The 16,612-nt window shown below is 50.0% G+C and overlaps 1 protein-coding gene across 3 annotated transcripts in view; it reads right to left on the bottom strand.

The window, feature by feature from the left end:
• Nucleotides 1-16,612, bottom strand: part of TOPBP1 (DNA topoisomerase II binding protein 1) — a 289,247-nt gene that overhangs the window by 22,332 nt on the left and 250,303 nt on the right. For all 3 annotated transcript variants that reach the window (XM_086942059.1, XM_086942060.1, XM_086942061.1), the window contains 2 exons: nt 14,486-14,626; nt 12,857-12,946 (listed from right to left, as the gene is read on the bottom strand). In XM_086942059.1, the coding sequence (XP_086798185.1) occupies nt 12,857-12,946; nt 14,486-14,626 (231 nt within the window). The remainder of the gene's footprint in view (nt 1-12,856; nt 12,947-14,485; nt 14,627-16,612) is intronic.

Below are 16,612 nucleotides of genomic sequence, written 5' to 3'. Positions count from 1 at the left end.
TTGTCCGCCCTGGCGTTCAGGGAACCTGACAGGTGTTGAACCACCAGGGCGACGCCCTGGCGTTCCAGCCATTGCCAGAGGCGCAGAGCCTCCTGACAAAGGCTCCACGACCCCACCCCACCCTGTTTGTTTCAGTACCACATGGCAGTGGTATTGTCCGTGAACACCTGCACTACACTTCCCCGGACAGAGGGAAGGAAGGCTTTCAGTGCAAGCCGGATCGCCCGCAGCTCCAGAAGGTTGATATGGAGCCGGGACTCCGACGGAGACCAGAATCCTCGGATCTCTGCCTCTCCCATAAGGCCCCCCCAACCCAGGAGGGACGCATCCGTCACAACTACGTGCTCCAGTTGGGATAGGGAGAGGGATCTGCCACTGACCCAATCGCAGTCCGTGAGCCACCACTGCAACTGTCTCGCAGTGCACACCGAGATCAGGACGTGGGCGGACAGGTTGCCCTGTTGCTGGGCCCACTGAAATTTCAGGTCCCACTGCAGACCCCGCATCCGCCACCTGGCGTGATGCACCAGAAGTATGCAGGAGGCCATCAGCCCCAGAAGCCGCAGCGTCAACCTGACCGAGACTCGGAATAAAGGCTGAAAGATCGTAATCAGAGCCTGAATATCCCGAACCCGCTGTCCGGGAGGATAAACCCGAAAATGCGCCGAATCCAGAACCGCTCCGATGAAGAGGAGCTTCTGAGAGGGACACAGGTGTGACTTCGGCACATTGATGGAGTAACCCAGCAGGTACAGGAGGTCGGCCGTAGTCTGGAGGTGGATGACAACTGTCTGGGGCGAGCCCGCCTTCAACAATCAGTCGTCGAGATAGGGGAAGACTGACATCCCTGATCTGCGACCACCGCCATCACTTTCGTGAACACCCGAGGGGCGCTGGTAAGGCCGAAGGGGAGCACGGTAAACTGAAAGTTCTCGTGGCCTACCGTGAACCGCAGGTAATGCCGGTGGGCCGGCAGGACGGGGATGTGAAAATATGCGTCCTGCAAGTCTAACGCTACCATCCAGTTTCCAGGGTCTTGGGCAGCTAAGACCTGAGCCAAAGTCAGCATCTTGAACTTCTCCTTCTGGAGGAAGCCGTTGACGTTCCGCAGGTCCAAGATAGGGCGTAGGCCCCCCTTGCCCTTCTTGGGAACCAGAAAGTAGTGGGAGTAACAACCACACCCTACTTCTGGCCCAGGAACGCGCTCAGTGGCCCCCTTGGCCAAGAGGGCCGTAACTTCCTCTTGCAGAAGTTGCAAGTGATCCCCTGACACGCGGTAATACTGCGGTGGCATGGCTGTAGGGGTCGCCTCGAAGGGGAGGGAGTAGCCCCTTTTGACGATTTGCAGCACCCACCTGTCCGATGTGATGGTGCGCCAGTGGAGGAGGTAATGGCGAACCCTGCCCCCCACTGGCGTCAAATGGGCCTGTAGGCTCGGACTAGGAAGGCTTTGAGGCGGATGCTGCGGGGGTGGATGTGGACTGGACTCACCGCTGTCCCCTGGCACCACCACAGCGGTTACCACGTCCGCCACCCCGCTGGATGTTAGTCTGTGGCCCGTGGCTAGCAGGACGTGAAGGGGCGCTCCTTCCTTGGCCACGAAAGGCAGAGGTTTACTGGCACTAGCCCGACAGGCCCAAGGACTTGGCCGTGGCCCTGGAGTCCTTGAAACGCTCAAGCGCACTGTCTGCCTGGTCGCCAAAGAGGCGACGGCCATCAAACGGCATGTCCATGAGTGAGTTGTGGACATCAGCCGGAAAGTTGGCGGACCTCAGCCAGGCGTGGCGGCGAACCGCCACCGTTGTGGAAATCGCCCTGTCCAGCCCACATCGAATAGAGTACCGTGCTGCATCTCGCCCTTCCGCAAGGGCTTGAGCGAGTTTTACCCGGGCAATTTGGCAGCACGTCCTCGACCGTGTCCCACAGAGAGTGGGTATAATGGCCCAAAAGGCAAGCGGTGTTGACCGACCGTAACCCCAAACTAAGTGAGGAGAACAGCTTCTTACCGAACTGCTCATACCTTTTGGATTCCCGATCAGGTGGAGCAGTCGGGAATGAGGTCTGGGAGTTAGACGCCTGGATAACCAGACTCTCGGGGGTGGAGTGGGTGGACAGGAAGATAGGGTCGCCCGGGGCCGGGCGGTGGCGCCTGGCCATGTTCAGATCTACAGGGGGGCCAGTAGTGGGCCTGGACCAGGTGCACAACAGAACGTCAGTAAGGGCCTCATTAAACAGCAGTAGAGGCTCCGAAGAGCTTGCCTTGGGTTTAAGGACCTCGGTAAGGAGGTTAGTCCTCACGGCCGCGAAGGGGAGCTCAAGAGCCAAGGCCTTGGCCCCCCTTGTCAACACCACGATGTAAGCAGCCCCCTCCTCCATAGCCACGGTAGGAGGGGAGACAAATCCAGTGTTGGGCGAAGTGTCCAGACCACTGGCTTCCCCTAGCTCAACTGCCCAGTCCTGATATGACTGGCACTCCCGTGCCAGAGGGTCCTCAGACCCCTCCCAATCCTCCTCGCCTCCCACCTCCTGATAGTCAGGTGCAAAGGATGGGGCCGGATCATAGAAGAATTGCTCTTCTCCCTACGTCGAATGCGGCGTCTGATCCGGACCGAGGGAGGGACCAGGGACGTCGTCGTCCGGGGATGGCGTCGAGGGCGACACCCTGGGGGTCGGCGCCGGCGGAGGGGTCGTAAGGTCGACCAACGACGACCCGGATCCGGACCCGGATCCAGTGGGGCACTGCGGCGTCGGGACCGAAGTAGTCAACGGCGCCGGGGCCGAAGTCCCCAGTCGGGGTCACGGGGCCTGAAGGCGCCACAGCGGGACCCGACAGAGGAGAGGGAGAGAGAGACCTCATGGCCATGAGGAAAGCATCGATCTCCTCCGGTGTCGCGTTCAGCGCAGGGACCGGTGGGTATGGAGCTGGGCGCGGCGCCTGCGCTCCGGTGGAGCCGCGTGGGCTGTGTCGCCCAAACCCCCGGCCGCATCACGCGAGCGTGGGGGGGGGGGGGGGGGGGGGGGGGGAGTCGGAAGAGCGATGTCGTCTCTTCGACTTCTTGTGCCTCTTACCTGAGGACTTGGAGCCCGACGAATGGTGTTGACTCGCCGAGCTGCGATGACTGTGGCCCCGCAACCGGTCCTTCGACCTCGCCCGGGACCGTGAACGGTGCGGGCCGACTGCCGGAGCTCGAGGCGCTTACGGGACCGCTCCCTCCTAGCCTTCGACATCATGGCCCGGCAGTCTGGGCGCGACTTGTCGTGGTGGGCCCCAAGGCAATACAGGCACCGACGGTGGGGGTCGGTAACCGACATCAGGCGGTTACAATCGGCACAGGGTTTGAACCCGGGCATCCCTATAGGCACCGAGAGTTTACTGACTTGAAAAAGGATCCAAAAAGGATCGAAAATATTAGTCAAAAAGTGACTAAGAAGTACTGCTTTTTTCTGGATCTGCGCTTTCTGGCGCGCAAAAAAGAAGAACTGACGTCAGAGGGTGAGGGCGGCGTCTAAGTACTTCGACGACGTCATCCCGGCGCCAACTACGCCGACAACGGAAGAGGAGCCGCAGACGACACCTACTGACGCACAGGGGTGCTGCTACGCAAAACTTTCCGGATCCAGTCTGACGTCTGGGGATATTCTAAGGTAAGGAATCTAACACTAATCTGTTTCTTTCAGATTACAAGAACCGGACACTGGTAGTTCAGTGGTGACTGGACTGCGGCCAGACCATAGAGAGCTTTGTGGGATGTTGACTCTGCACACAGGCCTATCCCCCTCCCCATCTTTGTGGAACAAGTAATCCCTGCAGGAAGACCCTGTTGACCACATCGCATCCACAGCATCCTTGGAGCATCTTCAGGATCTTTCATCACTTGCATCAGGACCACTCCAACGAAATCCCTCACAATGCTGATAAAGTGCCTGGAACTGCTGAAGGACTGCTTCTTTTGTGAAGGTAGCTATTCTTGAGGACCTTGTTGGTCCCCCTGAGAAGCTCCCTGCTGGAGTTGGTCACCCAAAGTACTTCTAATCAACCACATTGACACTCACCTAAGTTTTTCTTGAATCAGCTTCCAAGTGTCCAATTGGTTGCCTTTGCCGTGGCCTGATAATGGCTGAGTGAAATTGCTTTGATTTATTATTACTTGTAAAATCTATATCTCCTGAACCCTTCGGTTGATCATTTTCGTTCTAGTGTCTAAATTCTTATAAACATAAGACTATTTTATATTTTATAAACTGGTATCGGATTTCTTGAGTGTCGTGTTGATTTCTTTTTTAATTATTTTAGTGCTGCTTAACTGCTTAACACTTGTTCCTCTGTGTAAGTCTTGCTGCTCAGTGCCAAAGCTACCCAGGGATGAGCTGAGGGTTTTACTGATGAAACCTACTGGACCTAAAGGTTGTAAGTCAACCTTATAGACCAGCTATCCTAGTAGCATGGACAAGAGCAGTCTTTAGGCTAAACTCTAGAGGGCGTGTTAAGCCAGCTGTTATACCATCACATTTACCCCTTGAACACCAAGTGAAAGGACACCACACAAATTGTTATGAAAATAAAAGGATATTTATTTATAACAAGTCTACCCTGAGCTCTTTATGAGTCAGGGAGCTAAGCACACAACAAAACTCTTACGAAAATACTTTAAGTTGCACAATTTACACAAATGCCCGAGGGGCATGAAAAACCATATACACAAAAAGTGGAATGCGAAATACTAGCAGGTAAGTAACAAGATCCAGAGGCTTCAGGATCGCTAGGACTACACTACTGAACCCTAAGGTTAGGAGCAGGAGGCCTAGGGAGATCGGGTGCAGAGTGTGCACTCTCACGCGGGATGCGGGACAAAGTCTATGGATGTTAGTATTCTGAAAACGACAAAGGATCTGGACACTTAAATATTGAACCTACGTTGGAGCACCGAAATGCTTGGGTTACCTAGCCCAGGGGCTGCGGCTGCATAGGGTTCAAAAGACGTCGGGAATCCTCGTTGAAGTCTATGAAGCCTGAAAGAAGAAGTTGCTGGCAGGCGACCAGTGAAGAAGTTCGATGTGATCCAAGCCTGGATCGGTGATGGAGACGACCTGAAAGCAGAGGGGACTCAGTTCTTAATCACTAGCCAGTGATTGTGTGGGCACCAGGATGGCACTGGATGAAGTCACCTCGACCAGGTGAGTGGGCGACGCTGGACTCTGCAGTCACACGGGCTAGGAGGCGGTGTCGGCGACCAGGCTGGAGGTGCGAGCTGTCCCACGAAGGTGTCTGCTGTCGGCGATGCTGGACCCAGGATTGGGGCAACAAACCATGGCAAAGTCAAGCCCACGCGGTGGAGACAAGATGGCGTCTGGAGTGGACCAGGAGGGTCCGGGGTGCTCCTCTTTTGGAGGGGAGCAAGGGCCAGTCTGGAGCAACCAGACCAGCGGTGAAATCGTCGTGGTGCGTCGTCAGGAGGGCTACTAGCCAGCAGGCAAGTGGCCGGACAACGCGGTGAGCAGCAAAGAGCAGAAGGGCCCCACACAGATCTCGTGGATGCTGGGGGGGCTGGACTTCGGTGCTGGAGCTGCTCAGGGTTAGGGCTTCTCAAACCCCAAAGCACTCACTCGAGGATCCCTCGGCGGTCGTGCTGGTTAAGCGTTGTGCAGTTTTGAAGATGGCCGGTCCCTTCAGGTCTCGTCACACCCACGAATCTCAGCTGGGCTGATGATGCAGGTAGAGGTCAGAGATGCCAAGGAATCCGGGTCTCGTCGAGCTGGGCAGTCTTAATCCGGAGGATGGACTTACAGCAAACCGCGATGCTTAGATGGTGCCTGCGGGTGCAGGGTGGCTACTCGTTAGCCACAAGGGAGAGTCTTCAGAAGGTTTCCAGAGTTCCTTTCGTGGAAAGTAGTCAAGATTCAGAATTATCTAATTTGGGAAGGGGGCCCGCTCCTACCTTTATTCTAAGAAAAGGGGCTGGCACGCGACTAGGTCCTGCCCTTGGGTGGGACCAGGAGGGGGGTGGTTACACTCCTCTCCTTTGTCCGGTCTCTTCCCAGCTCAGGGGCTGGGGTGCCCCTGGAACTGGTTTGAGCCGGCATATGCACAGTGAGCACCGGGGTGCCACTTGCAGTCACCTTCCTCTCAGCCCTGCCTACCTGGGATACACAAAACCCTGTCTGGGATGGTGCTAGCACCGCCCCTGACAGGAAACCCTTTGTCCAAGCTCTCCTCGCTGGAAGGACTCCCAGCAGCAGGAGGTCAGACTTGTGTCTCTGGTGGCAGCATCCATTTTGTGATGCCGAGGCTCGAGTTAGCTTTAACTGGGGTTCACAGTTGCATACATGTCGTGTCCCTCTAGAAGGGTGGAATGCTAACCCCGTCGCCAGAATTGGCGAGGGGTTAGCATTCCAATTCGTATGACACTTTACTCGACATGTTTTGATAAAGCGATACCAAAGTTGGCAAATAACCGCGAGGATTATAATGCACTTAAGAGTATATGGTACGCGTTATCATGGAACAGCTATCAGGACTTGGTTCCGCAAGCTGCAAACGGGCTCAGCTCATGCCAGAGCACCATCTCACATAATTCCAAGCACTCTGCCTTCAGGATTGATAAGGCCTGCCATAGGAGTGACTGATAGGAATACATGTGTCCATTTTAGGGTTAGATATAGGTATACTATATCTAAAGCAAAGGGTGATTACACCACCTTGCCCCAGCTGTCGTGCAGCCAGTTGTGTCAGATTTGGATGGCCAGCCAGGGGTGGCATAATACATGCTGCAGCCCCTGGTAGGTCCTGGGTACACCTATGCCCTGGATACCTAAGGTATACTCTACAGGGACTGATAAGGTGGCCCAGTACCAATTGGTAAATGCACCTAAGGTACATGTGTGTCAATTTAGAGAGAGAACAGCTAGGCTGTGGGTCTGATTAGCAGGCCCACAGCCAGGGAAAGTCGTAAACCAGTGAAGCAAAAAGCAAAAATCTGGGGTGATCATAGAATTGCAGACCCTACTCTCCTACAATCAGTCTCAGCATGTGGGCGCCATGTCATTAGGGCAAGTGACCTCCCTGGCTCTCAAGCCTGCTGTTATACGGAAGACCTAAGAGAGACCAAGCACTATTGCAAACATTTGGAAAGAACATGGAGAACCTGCCAAGGCAACACCCCAGAGACACCTACAAATCTGCACTCACAAGGTACCACATACATATCAAATAAGCCAGGAAAGTTGCCATCATACTCAGACTCTAATCCTGCTCCAACTCCGGCAAAGAACACTTCATCATCAAAGAATTCACCAACCTAAAAGCAACGTCCAACACCATCTTCTCCTCACAGATCCTCTGTGTAGGAGGCTGGCTTAGTATATGGTGCTCATTTATGTAAGTGGGCACCCTGCACTAATCCAGTCAACCCATACAGTGATTATAGTGGTCTTAGACAACCTTAGAAGCCTAAGTGGTAGCTGTGGACGGCAGCCTTCAGGCTTAGCCCAGAAGGAGTGTAAAGCAGCTTGTTTTATCGGATCTTAATCTTATTGCTATAGGTTAAGTAAAAAGGATCCATACAGTGTATTGATAAAAATAGGTATTTATTATAAGACGCTCACTAATGCACAACAATATGTCTTACCTGGAGATTTTACACAATGCATACTTTGCAATAAAAACAGGTAAGAAGCACAAATACACAGTGGTTGCCGTGTGAGACCAAACCGTATACTAAAATAGATGGATGCGAATCCCGCCTCGAGTCAAGACTGTACCCAGAAGACATAGAAGTCCCTAGGAACCGCTCGAAGTAAGTACCCAGGAGGCCGTGCGCAGAGTGAGAACACAACCGGGTGCTCAATTCAAGTCAATGGGTAAGTCGCAGTTGCAATTTTAAAGAAGGACCCTTCCCAGTGCAGAGACGGGACCAGCAAGGTCCAAGGGACTCACCACAAGCAGGGAAGTCAGAGTAGGCCCCGAGCAATCAGGGAAGCCCACTGAAGTTGAAGAAGACCCTCGAGAGGATCCACAGGCCAGAGGCACAGGAGTTGCAAGAGGACCTCGAGCAGTTCATCAAAGATGCAGGCCCACTGTGCAAAGGATGCAGTGAGGACGAAGATCTTGGCTGGAGGAGATGCTTGAGGCTGGGGCTTCTTGGAGCCCAAATATCTCTGAGGAAGAGAGCCAACAAGCCTCGGCAATGGCAAGTCGATGCGGTGACCAGGGGTTTGGTTCCGGTGGTTCCGATGAGGGATAATGGCCTCAAACTTAGTGAGAGGACAGTGCAGCCATTGAGGGAGTTGTAGATCCACCACCACCTTTGTTGGGAGCCCAGGAGCAGCAGACTGGACAGCTCTGTTGCAGAGCCTCCAGATGCAGGGAAGTGACTCCTTCCATTCGGGGGAGATTCCTTCAGGTGTCTTGGATATCCACAGGCCCTGGCAGGATCCGGTATGAAGCACAGGCACATTCGTTACAGCGGACAAGCAGGACTACGAGACCAGGAGCAGCAGGGATACTGGCTGCAAACTTGGTGAGAAGACAGTGCAGGTCTCGAGGGAGTTGTAGAACCACCACTAGTGTTGCTGAGCCTTTCGGAGTTTGTGGGAGCCCAGGAGCAGCAGACCGGTCAGCTTGTTGGGGTGCCTGCAAATGCAGGGAACTGACTCCTTCACTTTCAGGCAGATTCCTTCAGGTGTCTTGGATGTCCACAGGCCCCGGCATGATCCTGTATGGAGCACAGGCACAGACGTTGCAGTGGACGAGCAGGACAACGAGACCAGGATCAACAGGAGTCTTCTCAGTTGCAGGCTCGGTGCCCAGAGCAGTGTCCAGCGAAGTCCAGAGTGCCCAGACAGTCGAGATGAAGTGGTGTCTTGATCTGAATCTTTTCCTGTGAAGAATCTAGGCGACCACCGACAGGTGAGCCCTTAAGTACCCTAAAATAAGGGTTGTGACGACTCAGGGGTACCTCTCAGAGGAGGATACTCCCATGTCCTTTGTCCAGTTACGCGCCACAGCAGGAGCCAACGGCTCCCTGAACTGGTTTGAACTGGAGTATGCAAGGAGGGCACCAAGTGTGCCCTTCAAGCAGGCTCAATGGTGCTGGCAAGCACCCCTACCCTGCCACAATACACAAAACTCAGTCTGGGAGTTGGTCACACCTCCCTGTGACAGGATATCTATTGTTCTGCCTTCCCCTGCTCGAGCTTGGATTAGTAGCAGGAAGGCCCTAGCCTACTGTCCGGTTCTGTAAGACTGGTATCAGGAGTACTGAGGGCCTCCCGGAGGAGCTTTACAGTGCATGGAAAATGTTTGATACCAAACTTGACAGGGTTTGTTACAGCCAGTGTAGAGATGGCCATCGCGTAGACGCATTGCCACTATATATATCGTAATGGCTGATGCACTTTCAACCCGGGATAATGGACTCCGAAGGTTGTAGGGGTGTTCCGCTCATGCAGGGGCACCCTCACACTTAGAATCAAGCACACTGCCTTCAGGATTGGAAGGCCTGCCTTAGAGGTGACATAGGTTTTAAGTGCAGTGACCTCAGATATAAGCAAATCTATATACCTGTTGTAAGTGGTGCTAACACCAACTTAAACAGGCTGTAATGGCAGCCCTGTGGTCAGTTTGAGTGACCTCCCTTGGGTGGCATAATACATGCTTCAGCCCATGGGAGACCCCTGGTGTACCTATGCCCTGTGTTCCTTGGTATCATATACTAGGGACTTACCAGGATACACAAGTAGCTAATCTGGGGTGTACTTAAGTACTTAATATAGCCAATGTAGTTGAGAAAGCACAGAGATGGGGGTTCTGGTTACCAGGATCTTGTCAGACTAGTTAGAAACTGCATAACACAAGGCAAAAAGTGGGGGTAACCATGAAAGCAGATCCTACTTTCCTACACTCTGCAACAACCTTTCTGACTTCTTCCAAAACAAAATACTCAAGATCTACACTAACTTTGCACCCCAATTCACCGTAGAGAACAACATCACACAACCCCCCACCAGCGCCAGGAGCACCCACCTCCTAACGAACTACAGCCCTCTCCCCACAGATTACACGGTCAGAATCATGCAGACCATTCACTCAGGCTCCCCCTCAGATCCCGGCCTACACCACTTGTACAACCTGGGAAGGACACTGATCAGTGCTAACCTCACCACCATCATCAACTCCTCCATCCTCAGCAGAAACTTCTTGGGCAGTTGAAGGTCACATCTGTCCTGAAGAAACCCTTGGCCAACCCGAAAAATCTCAGCAACTACATCCCCATCTCGCTCTTATCCTTCATTGCCAAAGTCCAGGAGAAAAAGATCAACAAGCAGCTCTCCACCCATCTTGAACAACATCACCAATTGGACTCTACCCAGCCAGGGTTCCGTAGCAATGACAGCATGGAAACCGCTCACCTGGCAGCAACAGATGACATCCAGTCCATCATGGACAGTGAAGAAACCACTGCTCGACCTCTCAGCGGCGTTCAACACTGCATCCCATGGCACCCTCAATGCCAAGGGCCTGTCCTGAGTTACATCCCCCCCTTCCTCTCCAACAGGACACAATCAGTCTGACTCTCCCCGTTCACCTCTGAACACAAGAAACTAGTCTTCGGAGTTCCCCAGGGCTCCTACCTCAGCCCAACCATGTTCATTGTTTACCTTGCATCTCTCGTTGGCATCATAACAACCCACGGCACCACATGGTCTCCTATGCCAACGACACTCAGCTCATCCTCTCCCTCACCAACACGAACACCACCACCAGGACCAACTTCACCGCCTGCATGTCCAACATGGCCAACTGGATCCGAGAGAACTGCCTCAAACTGAACAAGGACAGAACTGAGATCCTGATCTTTGGAAGTAAAAGACTCCTCCTGGTGGGCAACCGATCCGGGTTCCACCCCCACAGACCACACCAGAAACCTCAGCATCATCCTTTACGACAAACTTACGAAGAATAAATAGATAAACACTGTAATCACATCCTGCTTCGTAAGATTTTCAAAGTGCTCCCACCCACACAAAACACACGGTCACCCAGGCTCTCATCACCAGCAGACTCTACTATGGCAATACACTTTATGTCGGCATCTCCAACCTATGCATGCAAAGACTACAAACCTTCCAAAAAACGCCATCCTTGATGTCGCCAGAAGTACTTCCATCACTCCAAAGCTCACTGAACTACACTGGCTAACCACCCAGAAACATTGTAAATTCAAGCTGCTTATCCATGCCTACAAAGCAATCCACAGCACAGGAACAGTTTACCTCAACGACCGACTCAAACTCTAATAACCCTCCAGACAGATACACTCCACCTCTCCCTTCTTCGAAAGATTTCCCCACATCCACAGAAGTAAGACAGGAGGGCACACACTCTCTTCACATCAGGACGGCTACTCCACTTCTCAACTTCGGCAAGAAACTGAAGACCTGGCTGTTCAACTAGGAGAGCCGCAGGGTTTACACTTCTGCTCCAGCACCTGAATATCCTCATAGGTGATAAGCTGCTCCAAACAAATCTACTTAACATAACATCACACCAGTGGGGTCTAATTGGCCCTATGACTATTAGAAGGGTTATCAAGATAAAAACAAAACTGACTAATATCCATGGAGGTGGTAGTTTTATTTTAAAAGAGAATTCTGCAGCAGTGATGGAACTGAACAGGATGTTTAAGCGGACCAGGAACTGCCACTGTGGGATTACGTTTGTTCTACTTTCAAGAGGTTCTAAATTGCACTAGAGTCACCCTACCAGGCCTCTTTGAACTCCTTCCAAATTAGCGGACAACAGTTCTACATGGAAAAGGGTTAACTTTTGAGCCGTCTACGAAACAAAAGCAAGCTCTCTGCAGCTCACTCAACCTAAAGTAAATTTTCTAATCTTAACTTGTTGCATGCTGATGACAGAACCGCTCCGTCATCAGCTGCGGTTGGGCTGTGCTGATGACGGAGCGGTTCCGTCATGGCCCGGCCGCCGCGCCAGCGCGGCGCGTTCTATTGAGCGGGCGGGCTGTGATGGAACCGCTCCATCACGAGCACAGCTCAACCGCGGCTGGTGACGGAGCGGTTCTGTCACCAGCATGCGGCCGCCCCGCCCGGTTAGCGCTGCGGCGGAATAGCCTCCGCAGCGAAAGGGTTAAATAGAGCTATCCAAGGGTTTCCTTCTGAGGTTCCAAGAGACTACAGGACAAACGCCAAAATGTCTTAAAAACAGTATAGAGCCCAGCTACGTACACCAAGTGCATGAAACCCATCATGGTTTGGCCACAGGCTGCAATTCAAGGAAGGAAGCATTTGAACGATTAATTGTATCCATGTTGGTTGATAAACAGTGATAATCTCAACTCTTTGAAGGTAGGTGATCAAAATCCCAAACAGATTTTTCACCTCTAGGTGGGTGGTAGGCCATCTAAAATAATTAATTTTTTTCATTAAGCTCAGTGAAAGCTCACTCAATCATTTGAATATAGTATATCATATTAGAAATTGGATTAACATTCAGTAGATTCAGAGTCCAGACATGTTTAAAGACACACTTATATTTCCAGCTTTAGCTATCTTATCACTGGACCCATTCACAACAAAGTGCGGTAAAGACATAGAGGTCATGGGCAAGCTTGAGAAAACGCGCGTGCAAAGAAAATATTCATTTGTCACTGTCAAATGTTAAACAGGCTAAAACTGCAGCATGTAAAATGTGTGGTAAATAATGTGAAAGAGAACTTGCAAAAAGTTCTTCTCAGTTTCTTAAAACCATTGTATGGGCCATGGAAAATATAGGACACCTTGTAGGGATGTTTAAAAATGATAACACCACAAATTTCGAAGTGATTAACAGTCAAGATACCTTTGCTCCTCCTGACTGAAGAAGACGCTTGAATCCAGATTCCTTTGCTTGATCAACATTTAGAATAACCTTCCAACCACTAAATGCTCCCTGTAAAATATCAAAAACAAGAAGCATCAGGTAAATGTAAAGATATCCAGATTATACGACAATGAAGGCTTGACAGTCCCAGTGGTAAAACGCAACCTGGGTCCACCCTCACACAACACTGCAGCCTCTGTAAATCATGAAGGACCAGCATTCCACTACCTTTGGTGAAGTCAACACCAAGTAAGGCTGGTATGCAACAAATGGCAGCACTCTGAACTATAGCACGGTGTTCCTGACATGCTGAGAGACCACTTCTATCATATCAGAGACACGTCATCCGAGCAGTGGAAATGTGCCAACAAGTGGTGGCAGCAATTCTACGCCCACAAGATGATGGAACTACTGCCATATTTATTTTCCAACAGAACAGCACACATTGTGGAGGTGCCCCAATGGTGCATAGGCAGTGGAACCACTTATCACCATGGTAGGTATGTGTTTAAATAAGGTGGGCATTTCTCCACAGTTGTGGCAAAGGCTTTTCCTTCGCCTCAGTGGTGAAGCGGACACTTGTCTGTTAAAGGATGCAATGTGTCTTTCAGATAAGTTAAAAATGATAGATGTGTCTGGTTCTTTAACTTTATTTTTTATCCTTAGTTAATGAAACCCATGGTTGCTCAGTATGTACTTTATTTTGTGAATATAGCTCAGCAGGATGTCAATTAATGCTCAAATTAAAATGATCAAAGTGACACTTGAGAAAATGGAAAACGTAATCAGAGTATTCAATCTGAAGGTTTTAGTGACTTCCATGTTGCAAGAGAAGGTGGATTTGACTGGATTCTTGGGCATCCCTCCTACCCAAAGTATACGCATCCACTAAAAAGTCACTAGGATCTTATTAGGACAGCTTTTATGCCAGCAACTCAAATAATAAAACTAGGAAGAGAGGAAAGTTGTGGTGAACCCAAATAGCCAAAAAATAGATCTAGCACGACAGAAAACAATGATGGTTTCCAGACCTCTGTCCTGAAACAATACTGTGCAGAAAAGAGCTGTGGATTATACAGATGAAAAATGGTAAGCATAGGAGCTCAGGCCTTGTGTTGGCAATCCTCCAAATTGCATGCCCAGTGGGCATACCTTTCAAACTGACAAAGTAAAGAAGTCTTTGAAAATCTGGTGAGGAAACTAGAAAGGAGACTAAAACATTCTTCAACATGATGTTTGCGTAGGTTTGTAATTTCAAGCATGATGAAATATACGTGGTTTTAATCATTGTGCTATGTTATGTTAGAAAATGGTGTGTACTGCCAGTGAGAGCAATTTCCACAGGTTTCCCAATCTATATCATTTGAGCAATTGCTATGTGAACCTTTCCCACTTTAACTGCATCTTGAACAAAAACATTTTAACTAGAGATACTGGTCTGACTGATTAGAAGCACTATATAGGTTCAAGAATTCACATATTTGATGGCAAAACTAAAAAAAGAGAAACAAAAAGTAAATCATAAAAATGAAGATTCTGAAATAATGAATACCAAGAAAAAGTAATTTATGTCAAAAAGGACAAAATGAGACACACGCGTATGTGTACCTCAGGGTCACTAACTGCACGATTTGTTTTCTGGAGCTTTTTCCTCCACCGCATTGCAGCAATTGCCAATTTTCTCTGCTGCATATTGATTCCAGGTAAAGCAACAAGTATAGAGTTACTTCCCCATTCATAGTCTTCTTCCTGCAAGACACATGTACACACTATTATACGCAAAAACAAATTAAGCATTAACATTGAGATTTTCAAAATACCAAGAAAATATAGCGACAACATCGATATTTTTAAACCCTCTGAGATTATCACAGACATGGACAGTTCAAATTTTCACAGTGAACCTTGCTCCATGAAATTCCAAATGTAAAGTTTAGAAGGTTCAACATACTACAATTTAGTGGCAAAAAAGCCACATGTGTATCATGTGCATCGTGAACCAAAGACTAATCGATTTCTTTAAACTGGTAATGAAATATTGACTATACTCAATCTATGTACTTGGTAGGCTGAACTGCAGTATTACCTGTATGTTGTTCTATTTCCCACCACACTCCCAAGCACCTGTCTGCAATTACCTTAAAGCGGGCATACTTTAAATAATTTACTTTTCGCTACAGTGCCAGTGAGTAGGGGAAAAACATGGAGAACAACTAGGAAGAAAAGGCATCTATGGTACAAGACAGTGACAGCAAAGTATATATAGCCTTTCACGTATGTACTTCGATGCTTGAAGAATACACTAGGCCTGGGCGGTAAATTCCGTTCCGTTCGCGGACTTTGGGTAATTTCGCGTTCCGCAGAGAACACGAAATTCCACGACTTCGCGAAATCTTTTGCTTGTTCGCGTTCTCAAATGCGTGTTCGCCAGATATTTTCCCCCGAGCACGCAAACAGCGATTGCGAACAGTAAAAAAGCATCGCGAACAAGCAATTCCGCATGTTCGCGGAATTTCTGCGTGTTCGCTGAGATTTTTTACCGTTTCGCGCAGATTTGCGTAACGCGATTACGCAAATTCCGCCCACCCCTAGAATTCACCCTTGATTCTTTTTCTCTACCAGACCTTGGGTTTGGTCATTCTTCCCTGTAGAGCTCCAGCCTTTTATGTCCTATTGCCATTCAAACAGTAATGGCCTCTGCTCCTCTAGCACCCTTATTTGCTTGAATCTAGTTACTACATACTTCTCCCACACGGTAGATCAAAAGTGTCCACCTTCCTTCTACCACTGCTCCTTCACCTATCCCCAGCATAACTAAACAGCAACTCTGGGGACTCAATGGTTACCCTACCTACTCTCAAACATCCAGAGAAACAGTTAAGTACCATAAGGTAACAAATAGAAGAATGAGAACTACAGAAGCATGGAAAGGGCCCGATTATGTTTGGCAGTGCGGCGCTGGGTACGCCCCACTGCTGCACTGACAAAGCAGTGTTTGGACTGACTGCCAGATTAGGAGTTTCCTCCAGTCTGGTGTTTGTTTTTTGGTGCATTTTCACTGCAGTGCCTCTAAAAATGGGCTCCACAGTGGGAACATCAAAAAACAGTTCCTGCATGGCATGGACTGTAAAGTCCATGTCGTACAGGAACTGGTGTGCATGCACAGAGAGGAGCACATGTTGTGCCCCCCTGGGTGCATCCACTTGGCGTGAGGCACCAGGGGGCCCAGTGTTTCTTCTCTGCCAGTTTTCACGGAGGAGGAACCGCCATGAAAACCGTGGAGGAGAGAAAACTTGCAATATGCATGGTGACCGCCAAACTCGTAATCAAGCCGTAAGTGGTCTAGGAAGATCAATAGCTGCCAGGGTGAAATCATGTGCTGGACTGGAGGAAGAATGTGCAGTGCAGGATTCAGAGTTGCACATAAACGTGAAGTCAACATGCAGCCTATGCTAGATTCAGATACAGAATAGATGAACAAGTTACTTTCCTTTGGTAAAGCTTTTTCAGGTAGATACTCCATCTAATTGCAGATTCCACACCTTTAGAATATGCCACAGTTGCTAGACTGGAACTGGAGGTTTGTTAAGTGGCTTTATGTGGCTCAGCATTAACTTTGTTCTACCCCAGAAGTGACGGAACGGAGATGTATATAGGGAACACCACATGACGCCGATGTCAGTTTCTTAATTACCCGTTTCAGTGCTCTTGGATGCAGAGCTCAAGCGATTTGCA

This window comes from Lissotriton vulgaris, chromosome 10 (genome assembly GCF_964263255.1).
Source record: "Lissotriton vulgaris chromosome 10, aLisVul1.2, whole genome shotgun sequence".
Classification (NCBI taxonomy): domain Eukaryota; kingdom Metazoa; phylum Chordata; class Amphibia; order Caudata; family Salamandridae; genus Lissotriton; species Lissotriton vulgaris.
The sequence above is the reverse complement of the archived record's forward strand: the minus strand, read 5'-3'. Positions and strand labels throughout refer to the sequence as shown.